This window comes from Phalacrocorax carbo, chromosome 6, assembly GCF_963921805.1.
Source record: "Phalacrocorax carbo chromosome 6, bPhaCar2.1, whole genome shotgun sequence".
In the NCBI taxonomy this organism is placed as follows: Eukaryota; Metazoa; Chordata; class Aves; order Suliformes; family Phalacrocoracidae; genus Phalacrocorax; species Phalacrocorax carbo.
Genome location: NC_087518.1, coordinates 12,649,038 through 12,669,867, shown reverse-complemented (window position 1 = coordinate 12,669,867; position 20,830 = coordinate 12,649,038). Strand labels below are relative to the sequence as shown.

At 50.3% G+C, this 20,830-nt stretch overlaps 2 protein-coding genes across 6 annotated transcripts in view; both read left to right on the top strand.

Moving 5' to 3' along the window:
- The window catches only part of CHST13 (carbohydrate sulfotransferase 13), a 33,720-nt gene extending 20,632 nt beyond the window's left edge, over window positions 1-13,088 (top strand). For 4 of the 5 annotated variants that reach the window (XM_064453740.1, XM_064453741.1, XM_064453738.1 and 1 more), the window contains exons 2-3: window positions 8,110-8,192; window positions 11,754-13,088. In XM_064453740.1, the coding sequence (XP_064309810.1) occupies window positions 8,127-8,192; window positions 11,754-12,599 (912 nt within the window). In that variant the 5' untranslated portion in view covers window positions 8,110-8,126 and the 3' untranslated portion in view covers window positions 12,600-13,088. Of the gene's footprint in view, window positions 1-2,002; window positions 2,026-8,109; window positions 8,193-11,753 lie in introns of those variants that run through there. The other variant, XM_064453742.1, reaches the window with a different exon arrangement.
- The window catches only part of TMEM43 (transmembrane protein 43), a 481,635-nt gene that overhangs the window by 89,334 nt on the left and 371,471 nt on the right, over window positions 1-20,830 (top strand). The gene's annotated exons all lie outside the window — the stretch shown is intronic.

Below are 20,830 nucleotides of genomic sequence, written 5' to 3'. Positions count from 1 at the left end.
AGAGGGCCCATGATGAGGGGGTGACCACAACGCGAGAACGCAGCGAGACATGTCCACCCCTTCCCTCCCCACATCACCATGGCATGTGGGGGATCTTCAGCCTTGGCCGGGCAGATGCTCAAGTAGACTTGAGGGTTTTTTTGGCAATTCATCGAGCCGCTGAGCTGGCTCTGGGAACAAATGCCTGGATGAAGCGAGCTGGTTACACCTCCTGCTTCTCGTTTCACTTGCAGCGCACCAGCAGAAGACCTTGTGTCTGAATTCACAAAGCTTAAAGATACATTAAGCAAATCAAGCACATGGCTCTGTTAGATTTCCTTTCTTCTCTAGCATTTTAATTCAGCCTCTGTTGTCCATATCCCCAGCTTTTTTTATGCAGTAAAAATGAGCAGTCATAGGAATCTAAGTAGATTGGATTTGCCTCTTTGCTGAAGTCAAAATTTTGCATTCCCAAATCAAAACCTTCCTGTAAGAATAAAAATAGGAATGTGTTTTGGTTTCAGTTCCCAGAGGTGCTCCCTTAGCTCTGAAGATGCATAAAGATGAGAACTCCAGAACTGCCGCTTTTTCACAGCTGAATGCAGCATGCAAGGAAGCAAATGGTCACTAATTTGGTCCTCTATCAAACAGAGGTCATTACCTTCAGCAGTGTTAAGTTGTTGGGTTTGGAGTTCAGTGGAGGATTTGGGATCCCACATCACCCTCATTTTGAGAAGTGTCTCAAAAAAAAAAACCAACACAAAGCAAAACAATAAAACAACAATCAACCCTTTTGTTGAACCAAATGTGTTCTTCACCACTACAAGCCCAAGCATAAAAGCCAGAACTTCCTAGACTGAAACTTTTCTTCCTTGAGACCCAATAGCTTTGACCCTTCCCGGCAGGGCAGCTCTTTGCACAGACCATGGGCCACTGCCCAGGGGTTTGACAGCTGTTTCCATGTGTGATTTCTTGGCCTCTGTGTCCTGTACCATTCTCACACAAAGTGTCCAGCTGCCAACTGGGCAGCGTATCCCAGGATTTGCTATCAAACCACGAAGGAAAACTGAGCTCACACTGCAGGAACTGTCTGCATCTCTCCCTGCTATGTCAAGCTCTATTTTCTTTTTTTTCCTCTTTCTCTTTTTTTTTTTTCCAGATGTTAAAATAAAAAATTGGACAGATTCAGCAGGCAGTGGCCACAGCTAGGATTTGGCTTTGAATAACGCAGTCTCAATATCCTTTCTTAAATTAGATGGTAGGATCCTTCTCTATGCCTCTTGGGTACAGTTATTTTAATAGCGAGGAGCATGTCTTCACAAGGCGGGGCTGTGTCTCTACAGTCAGGGATGAGCGAGCCATCACTGGTACAGCCAAAGCACTCCTTCACCGCCCATGACAGATGCCAGGGAAGAGTCTACAAAAGCTCATTGCTGTGCCCACAAAGAGATAGATCCGGGTCCTAATTTCTGGCTCTTCCAGTGACGGACTTTAAGCAAGTGCTGATCCTGTTACACTATAGAGCTCCAGGTGTTTCTGCTTTTAATATAAAGTGGTAATATCGTTCTTATTTCCCACCATAAACTCTTCTTTATCCTATAAATACAGTTCAGCTGCGCAGCTGTGCACATGGCACGTGTGCCAGGCAGTCAATTCATGTCACCAATACCATTTCCTATGTTCAAATCCAGAATCCATCACAAATATGATTGTTTCACACACTCCCTCCCTCAAATTCAGAGTTTGGTTTTTTTTTGGTCTGAGAGTAAGCGTCTCTCAGATGTCCCCAAGAGGGGCTGCCCTGAGAGCTGGCTCTTCCTACAGTACAAACAAGCACCTATCCCACTCACCCACTGGGAGTTGCAGGCTGTAATTAACACGCAGACTGATCATTTTGGGTGGCCAGGCACCACGATTATTTTTTCTCTTTTTTTAGGCTTTGTGCAGACACAACAGGAAGTGAAGCTGGGGCCGTGAGACAGCAGCAAGGAGGCAGTGGTGGGGTTAGGCGTAGCAGCTTGGGGCCTCCGGGGTGCGTACGCACGTGTAAGTGTGTGTGCTCTCTCTTTACTTCCTCTGGCTGGGGACCACTGAATCTCCAGGTTTTAATCCTCCCCCATGTTTCATATCGGAGGCTGCAAGTGGAGTTTTTGGCTCCTTGTGGCCCAGGGTCCATCCTGGAAAAACGCCTGAAAGCTCCATCCTCCAGCCCAAAAGGAGTTGGGTTGTTCCTGCTGCATCTTGGCCAGACTTCCACTGATCTGGGGTTTCCAAATCTCTTCCTCTTTGGCACCTGAGCAAGTGGGCATGAAGGTGTTAGGCATGTGAAACAGTCCCAGTCCCTCTCTGTTGGCCCATTCTCAGGGGACAATCACATTCCGGCTTAGCTCGTACACACATCCAGCCCTTGTAGCCTCCCATGGGGCATCGAGTCCTGGGACCGCCTTGTTGCTTCACAGCCCTTCTCAGCAGCTCTGGATTTGCCTTGGTCCCACGAGAGCGGAGCTGTCTGTGCTGCAGGTGAGGGTCGCCAGTGTTATGGATAATAGTATTCATGCATTTTTTGCTGCTGTGGCAAATATCTCACCTGATACGTTTCAGGACTTCATTTGCCTTTTTTATGACTGTCACACTGGCAGCTGATAGCCCAGAACTAATGCATCTAGGACCTCCTGCCACTTCCAGCAGCAAAGCAGCAGAAACTGCTGAATTCCATCACTGCAAAATTAAATTCTGTTGTGTTTCCCCTCCCCTGATCCAGGATGAAACTTTAGTTTCCCTGTTAGTGTTTCAGTCTCTCCCTGCCGTGACAGCCTTTGTCAACACTTTGTCCATCATCATTATCTTTCTATTTTTATGTTGAGTCATTCTTGAAGTATTGCTCCCAAAGCCAATCTCGGAGATATTTTACTAGAAATCTGCCTTCTGCCCAGTATTTCCCATTTAAACACCTCCTTTCCAGTTGCTTGTCCCTTGCAGTTCACCTTTTAAACTTCATCTTCTCTGTTTGAAGTACTTATTGCCTGTGGTATGTCATATCCGATGTGTTACATATATCTGGGTGAAGATCTACCGCATATGTTTGATCTACAGAAACAGCTTATTTTATTGACGGTTGGGCTGCATGAGTATAAGCTGCACTTAGTAAATGCCATGTTGATTCTATTCCTTTATCCAGTTGCACCCACATCTTTTAATTGTTTTCTTTCCTTCAGACTGTTTTCTAAAGCCTCGGCAATGCTGATGTCAGCTTAGCAAGCTTGTTACTGCCTGAATCCTGTCTCCTAGCCAAACTCTTCAATTCAGGCGCTGGATTTGCTGTTGTGGTTGCAGAGAACCTCCCTCTGCAATTAAGAGTCTCTGCAGCCAAAACAGCAAATTCTTTCACTGGTGGAAGTCTGGGATAGGCATGATCCAGTCTTTCCCTCACCTCACACATGTCTGGCTGTCTTTGCAATCAGCTAGTACACCTAAATATTCACAGCTTTAAAATCTATTCCCTTTTCGAAAGAGAGCTGGCAAGTCATTGAAACCCCAGATCCTGCTGCGGTGTTGATGTCACACCGCGCAAGAGAATAACTTCAGTTTTGATGGGACAGCATTAAAATCTGGGCTGTCGGGGAAAAGGAGGGTGGGAGCGCCTTACCTTTTTATGATCCAAAGGAAAGACTGAAAGCACTAGTAGCACAGAAGACTCAAAAATGTGCTTGAGCTCCCTTTCAGGCTCATCTCATTCGGTGATTTCTGGCCAGTGTTACTGCCTTATCATGGGATTTTCTGTCTCTTGCTCTGCATCATTCGTATTCCCTTGCCTCATCCTTTGAAGATGCAAGGGAAAAATGCGATATTTCCTTCTGCCTGTCTCAGTGAAAAACATTTTGGATTTAAATCACTGACGTACACTGTCTTAACACTTGCTATCCAAATGGTGATCCAGCAGTTGCCAAGGGTCGATCTCTTCTCCCCTTTAGAAACTCGATATACCTCGGCTAAGTGACATCCCTGCTTTCGGATGTAACTGTGGCGATGCTAAATTTCCAAGGATTACCACTGCATGTGGTGGAATCTGGGAACCTCAGTAAAAAGCTATAATGGTAGGAGGAAAGCCAGGATGTGAAGATCTTGGCAGCTCCTCCATGATGGAAGATCCTGCTGTACTCAGGGCCACGGTGCCAAAATGCAGCATGAACCATTAATTTACTCTGATGATACTGCCTCCTCAACACTGTCATATGTTTCAATATTCTCTGGCCTTCCCAAACTTCTTGGAGTCCCAGGAGCATCCCAGGGATTGGTAAGCCAGTGGTACAGGGGGTGGGTTATTGACTTGCTCTCAGCGTGAAAGAGTGAAAGAAGAGGAATGTGTAAATGCCATTGCCCATCTGCCCCCTTCCTCCCTCCTCCTCCTCGCAGCCCAGGCTGTATCCCAGATCTGGTGGAAGAAACAAGCACAGATCAAGAATTGAGCCTTTCCCCTGCTCCATGTTTATTTTCCTCTCCAGCTGTGCAGTTCAGCCAGCTGTGGAGCCCCTTGAGCTCAGCCTTCCTAAGGTGGGCCATTGCCTGCTTGTGGTAGGCAGTGAAGGCACGGACAGGATGGGGACAGCAATTAGGGGATGGGGAGAGACCCCAGGACAGGAGCACGCTGTGGGCTTGCGTGATGAGGTGGTTGGGAAGGAGCAGCCAGGGAAGAGGGGGTTTATGTTTAAATTAGGGCTGAGCTGTGATCATAGAGCTGCATGATGAGGACCCGGGGTCTGGTGATGGGGAAGGATGGGGAGAGGAGTGCATCAGCAGAGATGTTGCAGGTGCTGGGGCTGAAGGATGGTGAACGGGATGGCCACAGTTTGGGGTCATGGGTTAACACCCTAACCATACCATAATGATGTTAACTGTGGTTAACACCATTAACACCATAACCACCTAACAGAGCTGTGTTAGGTGGCAAGCCTGGTCTTAGGCAGGCTGGACTCTGTTAAGTCACCACCTACAGCCTCCCACTGCAGCCCTGGCCTGCCTACTGCTGTGGTGGCCAATGTTGGTGCTAGGTGATCCCAGATGTTTTGGGGATGCTTTGGGCACAGGTGGCCTGGACTTGCCTTCGTTCAAGTGCACGCTGCCAGCTGCATGTGTTTGGAGCCACCCTGACCCCAGCCCTGCAGAGCATGGACACCTTGGTCCCATGGGACACACCGATCAGCTGCTGTCCTCTGCATGCACTGGTGCCAGCATGGTGCTGTGCTGAGCTGCACAGGGCTGCAGCTGCTGCATCTGCCCCTCTGCCGCAGGGTTTAACACTGTAGCCTAAAGTCATCCTCATGGCCCAGCTGCCCATTTGTTTTTCTCCTTGGGATGCCGCGTGTAGCACGAGCCAGACGGTTGCTGAGGGGGGAGACTTCCTGCAGGTGGAGCCTTGTAAAAACCTTCCATTGGGCCAGACATTTTCTCTGAAGGGTTTGGCGAGCACCCCGGGCAGGGGGTGGTGTCATCGCTTTGGAGAGCAAAAGCTGTTAAGATGCAGTGAATGTGGAGTGCTGGTGTCTTCCCGCTGCCAGCTCAGTGCTCCTGGGCTCCTCTACTGCACGGGAGCAGCCTGGCAGCTTTTTTTCCTTTTATTTTCTCTTTCCCTTTTTTCTGGAACCCTGTACGGCATGAGCATAGTAGGGATCCCAGGGGGTTTGCTGCTATCCGAAGGAGACGCCTTGTTCTCTGCCAGATCTTGTGCTGGGGAAAGGCTGGAGGAAATCCATTTTGCAAGGTTTCTGGTGGGGCTGTTGGCAAAAGTCACGCGAGGTGCAGCAGGCCCTGGCCAGGCTTGTTCCCCTGCCTCAGCAGCACCGAAAGGCGCAGCCCAGAGCAGTCAGAGCATGGAACTGACCTGCGTGACCTCTGCTCACTCCCCGCTTTACTGCAGATTTGATTTTTGGTCACCCTAAAAAGCCTCCTGCTGAGCCAGCCATCTCTTCCTGGGCCATGACCTGACTGCACTGGGAGCTGAAGCCTTTCCCTGGGATGGTGTTTCCACACACCCACGAGCAATTTGCATTTCTTTTAGCTTCAGGTCAGCCTGAACCACCTAGGGTTTGCTTATGCTCCTTGTAAGAAACGTTATGGTTGATACAGGTGTTAATCTCAAAAACAAACCCCTCCACATTGCTTTTACTAAATATAGGACAAGTGTCTGCTGCAGTGCAGGGCGCTTGCAGACAGCCCACAGTGGGGTCATGCTCTTAAATTGAACAGGAGTTTATCAGCCGTAGCCAGGAAGGGGACTCGAGTTTAATGCTCTCTGCTTGCAGATTGGAGCTGCAGTGCATTGAGTTTTCAAGGTCGATCTCATTCCTTGTCATTTGCAGAGGGCTCAGCCTGGAAATGTGAAACGGGGCTCCTCTGGGATGAGCACCTCAGCCCAGCGCTCGTACGTTGGATCTTCCGCTTATCTCTTGTTAGCACAGATGCCGTTTCACCCTCCTGTGGGGTAACTGATGCAGGGGATTGAGGAAGAAACCGTACGTTCTTGTTGAGTCACATCTCGATCAATCCAGTGTTGCAGGAAGTGTCATTTCCCATGAACGCACGAGTGTATGTGCGCTGCTGATGAAATCTTGTGAGGTCAGGCAGTCATTTTCCCCTAATTACAGCTCCAGGAATGAATAACGTTTAGCTTAGACCCTCGTGACTTTGTGCTTTGGAATAGTTTTCATTTAAGCAAAATATAAGCACAGGAAAATGAAGATGGGATTTGGATTTTTCCTTCTGGTTATTTCGGTTAAAAAGATGTCATCTGGGGCTATAACAAATTTGGTTTTGTTTGGTGATGATCAGTGAACAAAAAGATTGAGAGCCCCAAACTGTCATGCAAAAAGCCTCATGTTGCCAGAAATGGTTTGTGGGAGATGCTTTTCCCTCCAACACATACGTCCCTCTGAGATTTTAGAAGGTCCGTGTAGGAGCAGGAACTTGGAGGACCAGAAGAACCTCCCAGGCCATGATCTCCCAAACAATGTGTCTTATCATCCCCGTCAGAAAAAAACATCTTCTTCCATTTTAAAATTCACAGTGCAATTTCTTCTATGGAAGCCAACTCCAGGGCTGCACAACCCCCATGGTTAGAAACCACCTTCTCCTGTGAAAACTGCCATGACACCCTCTGCCAACGGAGAGGGTGGGTGGGAGGTGGGACAGCTGCTTGGAGGTGTTACTGCAAGTGAGAGCCTGCACCCCTGTCGTGACTGGCGTCATGCGTTGGGTTTGGGATATCCAAGCCATGCAGTTCTGCCCATGCTGTGCTGGAAACAGGTCCCTGGGGCTGAGGGATAGCCTGGAAGGTGGTTGCATCCCTATGTAATTTTTGAGCATGAGAACTTGAGCATTTGTCACCGACTGGATGTCCAGCACTGCGTTTGTGGCTGGCCAGATCCAGCCTTGGGTTTGGTGCTGCTGCAGATAGACCTCTGAAATCAAACCAGCTGATCTGCATGGCAGGGAAGGGGCGAGGACTGCTTGGGTGGCTGCTTCAGCTTCAGACACTGGAGGAGATGTTGCTAGTGTAGAAGGGAAGTTAAAAAAATAGTGAATAAGAACTTAAAATGGCTTATCAGTCAGATGAAGCATCTGACCAATTTGTCTGTTAATGACCGTGTGTCTGAGCCCAGAAATGCAAACTCCGAGTCCGTGGGGGCTCAGCACAGAGCTGCTGATGTTGGACCTGCCCCTTATCTCTGCCAAGCACAGATGCTGTCTTGCCCCTCACAGGGCCGCAGCGATGCTGGTGAATGTCCTGTCACCTCCTGGGTCATTTCCTCGCCAATGCAGCCTGCATGCAGTGGCATTTCCCAAATGCATATGGATCAAACTGTTGCCAGTTGCTCTTGAAATTGCAACAAGCTGTTATCTTTATTTATGGCCTTTTATTTGTTTAAAGGTTAAGTCTGGACCTTTGAACCCTAACTGCAGGTTTTGTTAAAAAATAAGAGGGAGGAACAAGCGTTGCTTGAGTGTCTTCTCCGACAGCCAAACAGATCTGTCTCTTCTCGGGGGACATTGCCTCATCTGAACTTGGGCATCTCCAGAGAGGATGAGGGAATCAGCCTCTCCCAACCCCTCTGATTTTTCTCACTCCTTTTCCAGCTGCAGAAGATGGGGATATGAGATCCACCTGGCAGGGGAAGGCCGGTCGCAGCCCACTCCAGGCCCTGTATGACAGTGACCAGGTAAGGGGACAGGGAGAGGGCGATGGAGGGGTAAAGAGGGAGTGGGGCACTGGGGTCTGACTCCTTCTTCCACCCTCTGGTGTGTGGGGCACTATGCTGTCTCCAACCACCCCCAAGGTCCCCATGCCCCTTTTCTTTCCAAAAGAAAAGACCACACTGCTTTGGGAGTAATTGGTGATAAAAAAAGTGCTTATGGCCCTTGTTGGTACTTGGGCAAATGGTTTCATTACCGGTGGGCTGAGCCATAGCTGGGCAAAACCAGCAGATTTCGCTACCTGAGGATTTCAAAGCCAACTCTGGGCCATCATAGCAGGGCAAGAGCATCATTGCTGCTCTTTCTGAGCTAATAATTGATAGAGGCTTCTGTGTTGGATGCTATATATGTGTATATATATATACACACACATATGCACACACACATGTATATGCACATAGATATATACACACACGTGTAAAGCTGGACCCAGCCATAAGGGGTTTGTAATCGTGGGACATTCCATTCATCACCGTGAGTCCTGTCCATCACCCTGAGCTGTGCCAGATATACCTGCTGAGACTTGGGTAGCCAGGCACAGTCTGGGCAGGGAAACGCTCCCATCCAGGTGGGCTTAGGGGGTCTGTGTCTGTACAAGGGTCTGCTGCAGGATGAGCCATGGTTGCTGCTTGAGGCAGGGAGCACTTGCCCTCACCAGCCCCCCGTGCACGCAGCCCAACCAGCATCAGTGACCCAGCATCCGGGAAGGTGTCCCACTTGCCCTTTAGCAGCTCAGTGGGAGCTTGGGGTTTGTGGTTGAAGCTGCAAAAGGTGTTTGTTTCCTTCTACTGCATCCCCACCTGGGCAGGCAGTTTTTCCCCCCATGCAGCCAGACTTGTCTTTGCAGAGGGATCCTCGCCCACAACTACCCTGCAGGAGGTCCTGCAGGAAACCACCCTCCAAACGGTGCAACAGGCTGGGCCCTGGCCACACACCCCAGCCACCAAATGTGCCTTGCATCCCCCCACGTCCATGGGGCGGTCGTTTTCTGCAGCCCCCAAGAAGCAGAGGGCAATGCTGGTCGTCCCTGCAGCTGGCTGCCATCCCCACTGCCTCCCCACTGCCCATCAGCAGTGCTCGCTGCAGCCAGAGACAGATCTCCTTTCTCTACACGGTGCTTTATGTTAGTGTCTAGGTTGATGCTTTTATGTCTATAAGCAGCCAAATTACACTTGCTCGGGGAAAAATGGCAAATGTGGAATTCCTTGGCCACAATGCCGGCAAACCCTAACGCCGCTGGAATGTCATGGTGTTATTTCCTTAAAACTGAAACTTAATTTCTCTGGCTTTGAAAGAGAAGGAAATGAAGGGAGCAATTTTACTCTGAAATAACTGCAAGACCTGCACTTATTCCAGTGGGCGGCTGTTGAAAAGTAGTCAAATTTATTTGTTGCCATGCCTGCTGACAACGTCTGTCCGTCTGACTCTCTGGTCCAATGGTTTTGAATTACGAAAGTACACCTGAAAAAAAATCACATTATTAAAATGCCTCTTTTTTTAAGCACTTGCAAAAAGGTTTTCCAATTTTAAAAGGTGATGGGGAGCCTCCAAACGAAAGAAATTTCTGCTGAAAGTTTTGGCTGTGTTGCAAAGAGGTGTACCATGAAAATGCCCGTTCAGCTATGATTATCACCTCCCTAGGTGTTATATCTTCTTTATAGCCAAGTAGCCAACAATGTCAAAATCATCTTGTGGTGCCAGTTAGAGTCTGTTGACCTGCATTTCCTCCATCTGAGCATTTTACCTTACCATCTGCCTCTTGGAAGAAGCAGGGATAGGATGCTTTCTCCTGCTCCTGTCTCAGATTACTGTCCATGCAGGTTTCTGGAGAAAGTGGTCACTAAAGTGACTTGGACAAGGTTATTTTTTTGTGGAAATGAGATCCAGAAGGGTCTGAGTGTGGTTCATCTCTTGCAGGAGGAGCTTTTTGTCCAGATGTTAGTGCCCCTCTGAAGGTGATGGGTCTATTGGATCATCCATGGGATGGGCAGTTTGTCTCAGGATCCCAACTCCTGGCAGGAGCTTTACAAAACCTCATCTCCACAACGCTGCCTCTCCCAGGCTCTGGTGCCTCCCAAAACCCCTTGTGGGCCCCCAGGGAGAGGTGAGGGTGCGCCTAGCAAAGAGTGTCCTTTGGCATGCATAAGCGATGACAGCTGTTAGCAGCAAGGACGTAGGGACCAAGGAGGTGGCCTGCCCTTGCCCTTCATCTTGAGGTTGCCACATCTCTGCAGGCTGCAGAGACATTTGCCGTGGCGCCCTGTGATGCTGGCGGGACTGTCTTCACAATCCCAAAGTGGAAGCCACTGTTGTCTTGCAACATGGGGGTCATTGCATTAGAGCAACAGCTCACGGGGTCAGAGCTGCCCCGAGTTAGCAAACGGGCGGTGAAGCCATTAGAAGTCGTGGTTTGGACAAGGCTGTTGGACATTCCCGGTCCTGACCTTGGGGCTGAATGTGAAACCTCCCAACCCTTGTGAGCAAAACGGGGAGGGAGTGGGCAGAACGAGAAAGGCACCTTCCCCTTCTCAGTTCCTGGAAATGGTTTCCTTCACCCGAATGTTTTAATGACGTTTTGGGATTTCTGATTAACACCATGACAGGAAAGGTTAAATCCCCAAATCTGGAGGAGGGATTCAGCTGGGGCAGGGGTCAGGGGGCTCTGGGCTCCTGGGAAGCCAGGGCAGCAGCTGCCAGGCCTTGATGCAAGGATCAAAAGGGATAAAGGAAAAGGACCTCCTTGTGGACAAAGGAGTCTGAGGCATCAGACTGGCCTGTGTGGAAAAAGTCCCTCAGGAGAAGAAACCCAAAGCCCGTAGGAAGGGCCACCCCACCACCTCCAGCAGTGTCTCACTCCTCTCCATCATGCCTGGCCACCCCACCTCTGCTCCAGCTCACCGTCTGTTCCCCAGGGTTTGACCATCAGCATTAAAGACCATTTTCCTCCACCTGGCTCCCTTTGCCTTTCCTTGGCAGCACAGCTGCGCCATTTTCGTCATACATGCCTGCACTTGCATGCTGTGTTTCTGCCACTTGGCTGCAGTGTTTGCCGGGAGCCCGCGGGTGTAGGTGTCAGTGCAATGCGGCGATGCCCCATCGCAGACAGGAGGTGTGCGGGGCTCTGCACCAGCAGAGGGGCTGCACTCTTTGCCCCTGGAGGGGTTGGGCCATGTATCCTACCCTGGAACAGTGTAAGGGAGAGCTTAACCCCAGTGCGTTTGGGTTTGCTATAACAAATTGTTCAGTTGTCGACCCTATCTGCACTGCCTGTTCTTCTGTCACCCCCTTTGGCTTGACTTCTCATCTGGCTCCTCATCATATTTCTTTCTGTTTTGCCCCCACCAGGGCCAAGGATTAAATGCACCAAATCAAGTTGTGTTCAAAGTCAACACTGTCCCCAAAATTCCCACATGGGTGACTGTCAAGCCCAGGAAAGGGCAGGGAATGGGGACGGTTGTGGGCCAAGTGTTGTGTGTAGGCCATGATCAGCTTGGGTGAGATGGTGATTTTTTTTTTTTCCTCCCCAGTTTGAGCAGTCATCCCTGCAGGTCATTCACCAGCAGAGACGAGAGCTGTTGAGCAACATCTGCAACCGTTACACCCGCAAGCGGCGACTTCTGCGGCCGGACGACTTGCGGCACTTGGTGGTGGATGACACACATGGGCTGCTCTACTGCTACGTGCCCAAAGTGGCCTGCACTAACTGGAAGCGGGTGATGATGGTCCTGACGGGGCAAGGCAAGTACCGGGACCCACTGGAAATCCCCGCCAACGAGGCTCACGTCTCATCCAACCTGCGCACCCTCTCTGAGTATAGCATCCCTGAGATCAACCACCGCCTGCGCAGCTACCTCAAGTTCATCTTTGTGCGGGAGCCCTTTGAGCGCCTGGTCTCAGCATACCGCAACAAGTTCACCCGCAGCTACAACACAGCCTTCCACAAGCGCTACGGGACCAAGATCATCCGGCGGCACCGGCAGGAGCCCAGCGACAAGGCCCTGGAGCGCGGGGATGACGTGCGCTTTGAGGAGTTTGTCTACTACCTGCTGGATCCACGGACGCAGCGGGAGGAACCCTTCAATGAGCACTGGGAGCGGGTGCACTCACTCTGCCACCCCTGCATCGTCCACTACGACGTGGTGGGCAAGTATGAGACCTTGGCCGAAGATGCCAACTACATCCTCCAGCTGGTTGGGGCTGACACGAGTGTCAAGTTCCCGTCTTCATCCAAGACCACCAGGACGACGGACGACATGACGGCCCAGTTCTTCCAGGACATTAGCCCTTTCTACCAAAGGAGACTCTTTAATTTATACAAAATGGACTACTTGCTGTTCAATTACTCCATCCCCTCGTACCTCCACATCCGATGAGGCAGGGACTGGGGGGAGAGGTGAGGGAGAGCTGGGTAACTCTCATCTTGCCACAATTCCTCTCCTCCCACCCTGTGCTCATCTCTTGGTTGACCTCGACCCCGTGCCCTCTCTGTTATGGTCTGCTCCACATCCTGATGCCTCATTCATGCATGGTCTGGAGGGAGGACACCTCTCAAAACACTGGCGCTGGAGCTTTTCCTTGCCTTTCCCTCCCACCCTTCAACATCTACAAGGGCTGGTGGTGGGACCGACACTGCTGGGTAGGAGGGATTGCCTTGGTTGGGGACTTTCTTTTAACTAAGAGACTACTTTGTAGATCCTAGTCTTGGGAAGGCTGCTTTTTCGGGCAGGATCCCTTCAGGTCTTTCTCCTCCTTACTGGGCTGTTGGGGCCGGCCATGGCGTCTCTGGGGGCAGAGGGGAGTGTGTCAGAGACTTGCATAGAAACAGAAATAAAGCAATAATTTAATGTAAGTTTTTCCTTTAATTTAAAATTGCTCCCAACTTTTCTTTTGCCTTGTTCTCCTCCGTCCTCCCCCAGCTTCCTGCACCGTTCCTCATTGCTGGGGTAGGCAGTGGTGTGTTACTGTGACCACACATTTCTCCCTGACAAAGCCTTGAGGGCTTTTTTGTTCCACTCTTCCACGTGCTCTCCATTGGGATGAAAAATAATCCTGAGAGAGAGAGAGGAGCAGGTTTGCAGCAGGTATGGACTGATAGAGCCAGGGCTTTCTCCTGAACTACAACAGCAGAGCACTCTGCCTGTGTCCATGCATGTCTCTGGATTTCTGGTCAAATCCAATAATACAGGCCCCATACCTGCTGCTCTTCAAGAGCAAGTGATAACTGTTTTGCAAAGCCATATGTACAGCATGGGTGCAGGTGTCTGCTCAGATGAAATCACATTGTCCACGGTATCCTGCCTGTCGCCCCACCAGGCTGGCAGGACCCAGCTTGAAGTGTCGGCTTCTTGTTCCCTGCCACCATGTGCTGCTCCTGTGGCAGCTGGTGCCTCCCACATGGGGTGGCCCCATGGCATTGGGGGACAGTGAAGGGTGCTGAGACACGTGTGAGTTATATTGTGCTTCACAAAGCACTGTGCTGGGATGTGGGAGAGCATGGACTGGGAAGACCAGAGAAGAGGGTTGTTTTTTTTTGTGTGTGTGTGTGCATGTGAGAGAGAGAGAGAAATTGAGAATAAAAATGGGGACAGAGACACCTAGAGGAAAGTTCCCCTTTAGCTGGCTGGCTTTGGACAATTCATTCCTTGAAGAAGAAATGGGGAGGAGGGGGTGAAACAGAAAAGAAAATGCCAACCCCAGTCCTAGGATTTTAAATTAAAACCAGTCCATGGGACTGTATTTCTTTAAAACCGTATTTCAATCTTTCCTCTTTGGCTTTGGCTTGGCAGCTGCCTTTGTAAGTAAACATGCCGGTAATAGATGCTGTGGAGGGAGTCTGTTGGCTTGGCCGTGAACACTTGACTTATTAGTGCAATACAATGGGAGGTTTTATAAAACCCCAGTGCTCTCAGGCTCTTTTAAGAACTAATGCTTTCATCTAACAGCTTTCAGCTGTTATATCTTAACCTTTTTCCTCTCTGCCTCTGATCTGCACCTATATGCTGACACTCTCTCCTTGGTTGCTCCGTTTGGGGCTGGAGGTTTAACAAAGCAATGAAAAAGAAAAGTAAATAAAATCGCTGGTGATCCTGTCAGTCTGACTGATTCTCCCAATCTGGACTGGAGATCTTGCGAAAATGGCCTTTCTTGTATCTCCCCATCTAGCTGAAACTCGAAGCACAAAACCAGATTATATGACGCAACAAATTTCATCTGCAGCATTCAGGCTCGGAGTGCATTCCTCCTGCTTTCTCAGGAGTCTCACATTCCCTGCTTAGCGCTGCCTCTGCTTGGAAAAATCATTGTTCAAGTCACCACAAGCTCTTTTCATCACTTTTGGTGATGAATCACGGTTTGGAAGCAGATTCAGAGTCATAAAGAGATGGATTTTTGGATGGATTTCTTTTTGTTTTTTTCCCCTTTTCCTAAATACTGTTCCCAGCAGGTAGCTCTTAAAAGCTGATGGCACAGTGAGTGGCAAGGACAGCTACACAGACTGTCTTCCCATTGTGCTCTCTGTGGGTGTTTAGGCAATACCTGCCTGGCTGGGACCCCCTTTGGGCTCTCTTTGGTGTGAAGTGAGGGGCAACATGCTCTGGGCTTTGTCTTTTAGCCAGCTGGTTTCTAACCTTTTCTGCAGTAGTGGCAATTCAGAGATGGTCCGGTTGCAGCAGCTCTTTGATCGGCAGCCGCTCCCCCGGCGTCCCCATCAGACCTGACCCAGTGCCCCAAACAACAGCAAAGCCATGTGAGTTTGGAGCAAATGCAGCCCTCCAGCCTCAGCCATGGTCTGCTAAGGGCTATACCCAACTGAGATTTGGTCTGTAACAGGGTGTCTTTTAGCTCAGTGTAGGACCTTTGGAAATACCCACCTTTTGGCTTTTTCAAAAAGAAAACAAAACCAAAAACTAAGCCAAAAAAAAACCAACAGCGACAATCCAACTCATTCAGGTCATACCTTTGGCTTTCTGGCTGCCTAAATACTGCTTTCTGAGGCAAAACCTGCCCATGCAAACAGAAAATGGCCACTTTGGCTTTCTGAAGCAGCCGCCTTCAGCCCGGGCTGGAGCTTTGCGGGCCTGGAAACGCTTTGCCCGAGCCAAAGCCCAGCAGCAGCCGCAGCAGCAGCAACCGCTCCCCGGCGCTGGGCAGCCCCGACGCGAAAAACGCTGCAGCACTGGAGCAAAACGGAGTTAGGAGGACACCGTGCGACTGGTGACCCCAACTACAATCATTTTAATCTGTAAGACTCCACTACAGGGAACCACTTGTTTGAAGGGCTCCTAGTTGGGTTTTGTGGTAGTTGGTTTTTGGGGTTTTTTTTTTTTTTACTTTTAGCTGTTCCATTGCATCGCTTTTTCTTGCTAGAGGAGACAATATCAAGGTAATCTGTGCTACCTCTAAAGTGTAATTGGATTTCATTTTCTTCTCTACTTGGAACTGGGAGCATGGTAGTGCCTGATGTACAACAAGGGCTGAAAAGTAAGGAGCTCCCTAGGGACTGCCCCCGCCCAGGAGGATGGAGCAGGGTGTCATCCCCTCGACCCTTGCCTAGCACCCCACCGTGAGTCAGGAGTGTTTCTCAGAGGAAGATGGTGGTCCGGTGGTGATGGGCATGTGTGCATCATTGGGATCCCAAATGGGACCAAAACATAGCCCTGCTTCTTAGTGGTAATGGGACTTCGGTGCAGCTGCCCTGCAGGGCCGCATACGGTGCTGCATTTTGGCCGAGGTTTGATGATGAGTAGAGGTGAAGACTCTTCTCGGGCAGCCCTGTGACCAATGAGGTGAAGACAGGATCAACCATCCCCCCAGCAATGAGCACAGCTGCTGTCCCCTGGAGAAAGCACAAAGGGATAACACCAAGGGCAGCAGGGGCATTTCTACCTGTGCATGGACTTCTTTGGTACCCTTAAATACAAGCCTTACACTGCCAAAAAAAAACCCAAACCCCAAACCAAAAACCCAACTTGGTATTTCTGCAGGGAACTAAACGTTCCCTGCGGGGCTGGTGCCCAGAGGTAAGTGTGGCCATTACCCAACACAGCCCCACAATAACCTCCAGCAGCTGGGGAGTGCTGGGAGCAGCTGGGCTGGGGAACAAGGACGGGCCATCCCATGGCAAAGCTGAAGGTGCTGGTGGCTGCCAAAGCAGCCAGGTGAGAGCACCGGGGTGTCCCCGCTGCAATAAGTGCATCGACCCTGCCAAAAGGAGCAGAGGGACATGAGCATAGCTGCGACTAGATGCCTACCCCATAACCAAGCAGCCTATCTACTGGTGTGCGTGGGGCTGGGCACCGTGCCTCGCTGGCAGCACCATTTTCTGGCCAGGCTGGAGTCCTCAGTGCCCCTTTGGCAGTGATCAGCTGGGGCAGGAGGACCATGGTAGCTGAGGAAGAGCCGCCACAGCCAGCGCTGCCAAGGTCACCCTGGCTTGGCAACGGGAGCCCAAAGACAAACGGAAAAATCCAAGCTAGATGTGACGACTGCACACGGCTCAGCCTCAGGCAAGGCATACCCTTGCAAACTCTATTTAAACCGTCCCTCCCTCACCCCTCCCCACCATCAAGTGCCTATAAAAAAATAAAGAAACAAACCACGCCTGTTGCCATATGAAGTATTGTTCAGAATTCTGAATCACAGAGTGCCTGTGTCATCAGCTGCCATGGGGCACATGCACCGCAGCGAGGGGCAAGGGGGGCAGGCACCCACCCTGCCAGGTTGGCCCTGGGGTTCAGCGTGAGGCCTGGGAGCTGTCGGGGAGCTGTCAGAGCAACAGCGATGCAAAAAACAAGAACAGCCTCGCTTTGCATGCACAGGTATACAGTGTAAATAATAATTATATTATAATGTGTAATGGAATTATTGCAAATAATTGAAAGGTAAGTGATAATACATGCTTTATATGTAATATGTATATGTGTATAAAGTATGTATTACAAGCGTAATTAAACAATATTTATTATACTTAGATATTATATGTTGAGTGATTATATTTGTATACGATTGCAATACTTAATAGCCATTTGGTTTATGTATGGCTACATATGCGTGTGTGTACAACCTCATATTTGTTCTATAAACACACACATCCCCCAACATAGAAGAGGGAACACCTTCCCTTCCTGCAATGCCGAGCTTTGCCACAGTCCAGCGCGGCTTAGCAGCTAATGGGGACCCAGCCCCTTCCTCCGAGTGCTGCCAACAGCTCTGCTCGCTCCAGCCCTCGGAGCGGCGGGCACTTTGCTGTGCTGTGGGTGCTTCATGCCATGGAGCCGCTGGCCCCATCCCTGGTGGCCCATGTGAAGCTGTTGAGGTTTTCCTCCAGGTGGAACAAAACCGAGCTTCAGCGATAGGGAGGTTTCCTTCCAGATCTTGCTGTGCACCACAGATTGGGTTGTTTACCAGATGGAGGATTAAATAGCCTTCACTGAAGGGGGAAAAAAAATGTAAGTGTTTTCAAGTATGACTTGGATCTGTGTCTCGCTTGAAGGAGGCTTTTCAGACTTGCTTGTGTTTGCTGGCTGGCACTTCACTTGCCCCTGGTAAGGATGCTGCATCTCTCACAAAGTAGGGTTTCTGGAAAAATACTGTATTAGGACGGAGGCGGTGAGGGGAAGCTGGGGCAGGGGGGAAATAAAAGCTTTGACTATGCCTGAAAACAAACGCCTGCTCCCATCTCTCTCTATGGCCGGTGACAACCCTTTCTTTGCTTGCAAAGAGAATCCGTTCTGCACCCAGCAGCGAGGGAGCCTCTGACTGACCTTCGTCCCCAGTGCGCTGGGATCTCCCTGAGGTCGCAGCAGCCACCCCAGCACCCAGCACCCCCATATGCTGGCCCTGTGGTGGTGCAGGGCGGGCAGCACTCCCTCCCAAACTCGCGTGCCCTTCTGCAGCCCCCATCCCACAACACTGACATGAACCTGAGATTTAGTTTATTGGGGAACTACTAGTGGCTCATCTCAGGAGTGAGCCTCAACACTCTGCACTGGTAATACAGCGTGAAGCAAAAGGAAGGGAGATTAAAAAAAAATAATATTATTTTTAACTGCCTCCTACTCCAGCCTGGATCAGCTCCCTGATGGCTGCACAGGGCTTGGAGGATCCAGCACAAAGCATTATATTTTTTTTAATTTCTGCTTTGTTCAAAAACAGCCCATCTCATTCTTCTGCTGGCATGCCACGTGCTTTATTCCCCCATGAGATTAAAACACGGTAAGCCTTCAACTGGGATCTCATAGCATTTGATGGGGTTTCTCACTCTAGGGCAGTGCTGAGCCCAAAGAGCAACAAGAAAGGAGCTCTCTTCTCCCACCTCTTCCCTTTTAAGGGTATTGCTTTTCTGGGAGCTGTGAGGACTAAATACAACTAAAAGTCACTGTCAGCTCAAACGTCACTGTCAAAAGTCACTGTCAGCACCACTGTGGCAGGGTGGCTACAACCCAGTGGAAGGCTGGGCACAGAAATGACACAGACACGGCAGCAGGGAAACCAGGCCCACCGCTGGCAGTGGCTTTTCTCCTGGGTTAGATTAGAGACAGAAATCACTATGAAATGTCCACACCCCATGGTTTGCTCTGAAACCATGTGAATTTTATGAAGGAAAAGGGTGGAAAGCAACCTTGTCCCCAAATCTCCTGCCCAACAAAATAACCCCAATACAACACCACAGGGAGCATAAAACCAGGTAGGTACCTGCTATGATGTACTGAATGCTCTTAAAAGCTGAGGATCCTGCAGGTCTCTAAACACCAAATCTCTGCTTTTAAGGGGAGGGAAGGGGGACGCCAAAGGAATGCCTGGACAACTCTGTGGCTTCTCGCCCAGCTGGGACGGGGGCTGTGCTCGGTGCCACCAAGGCAGCCAGTGCCGGGGAGGGAGCAGTGCTGCCCGCACAGCGCTGCCGGCCCACTGGAAGGGCTGGGGGTGCTTCCTTGGGAAGCCGGTTCAGATGGAGTTACAGGAATGCTGATCCAAGCCATGCTCCAGGGTTACACACAGCCTTTGTTAGCAAAGGCCCTTTCTCATTTGCACAGGGAAAAAAAGAAAAGGGGGAAAGAGTAAACAGATTGAAGAGCCAAATAACTAGCCTTTCAGTGCCCTTAATAAAAGGAAAAAAATATCCCCTTTTATTGAAACCATTTCCTTTGGTTATATCATTTCTTTTGAGGCTGGAAGCAATTTTCAGTCTTAAGTGCAATCCCTGCACTAAGTGCATGAGCACGAGGCTGATGCTTGGCTGCCCACCGGGGGTATCCTGGAGAAGAGCGTGTCTTGCTGTGCCCTTTCCAATCTCCCCACATCGGCTCATAGCCTCAGCGCCTCCTGCGAGAGGGGAACCCCCGAGCCCAGCACAGGCAAGGTGCAGCATAGATCACCCTGGCCCAGATGGGTCCCACAAGTAGGACACAGATGGCACCCATTACATGTTCCCATCCGTGCTCCGTCAACAGTGACAATAAGAATAACCTGAGCGCTGCCCAGAAGTCCCCTGATGAAGGAACGCACCGGTGCCATGGTTTCATTGCAGTCACATGGCAGAGGAGCAGCCACGTGTTGGGCACTGGGAACTAATGCTGGAGAAGGGTGACTGGGGACTCTCGTATATACGGTGCCTTGTAGGCACCAGCCATGGACTTCAGTCTAAGGCTTTTGGGGGATTGGAGGGGCCAGAGGTAAATCTGGGCTATTAAAAGAGATTAACATGTCTGGGACCCTGCAGAGGGCTGTGGTGCGCTCAGCAGCCTTGCCTTAGGACCAGCCTTACCTGATTCATACCAGCAGGAAAAGCATCAAGATCTGGAGAGGACCTCTCCAAGCAATGGGGACATGCAGCAAGGAAGAGAAAAGACGGTGTTGAGGCAGGAGTTATGTACCAGGACTGCTCAAGCCAGTGCCAAATTCGAGCTAATAAAGGTTTACAAAATAAAACGCTAAGCTCAAGCTATTAAAATACATATTACATATCACCTAATGCAGCCCCCTCAAACTGGGACCAGCTATCAGACGCTTGCTTCGCTTTCCCCGCAAGCCCCCTCAGCTGCTGCTGCTTCAATTACCACATGTGGGTGCTCGGGGCCGACAGTGGTGCAGCTGAGCAGAGCTGACAGCACACAGGCTGCAGCAACAGGTAAAGCAGCGAGGCCTAAGACGGGGGAGCATGTGCCTCCAACACTGAAACGTCCCCCACCATGAAGCTGATGTAAGCATACTCTCAAGCTCAGCCAGTGTGGGGTAATTTATCCTTCGTAACATAGAAAGGAAGAGGAGGCTTGGAGGGGGGAGGTGACAGCTTGGTTTCTTTTACGGAGTGCTTTTCCGCATGCCTGGCAGCCCAGAGCTGAACAGCTTTTGCTGTTAGGGACCTTTAGCCACGTGTTGATCCCATGCAGGGGCCTCAGCTTTGCAGTAGCTCTGGGAGGTTGGAGTAACACCAGGAGCAAGGAAACACCCAAGGCCAGTAGGCACCCAACAAAGCTCAGATTTAAGTGTTTAAGAGCTGGCAGGTCCTTGAACAAGGCATCTGTCTGCCAGCAGGCTGGGGGACTTGACCTCCAGACACACAAAGGCAGATTATTATTAAAGTTGAGGCCTAGTGGCATTTTTC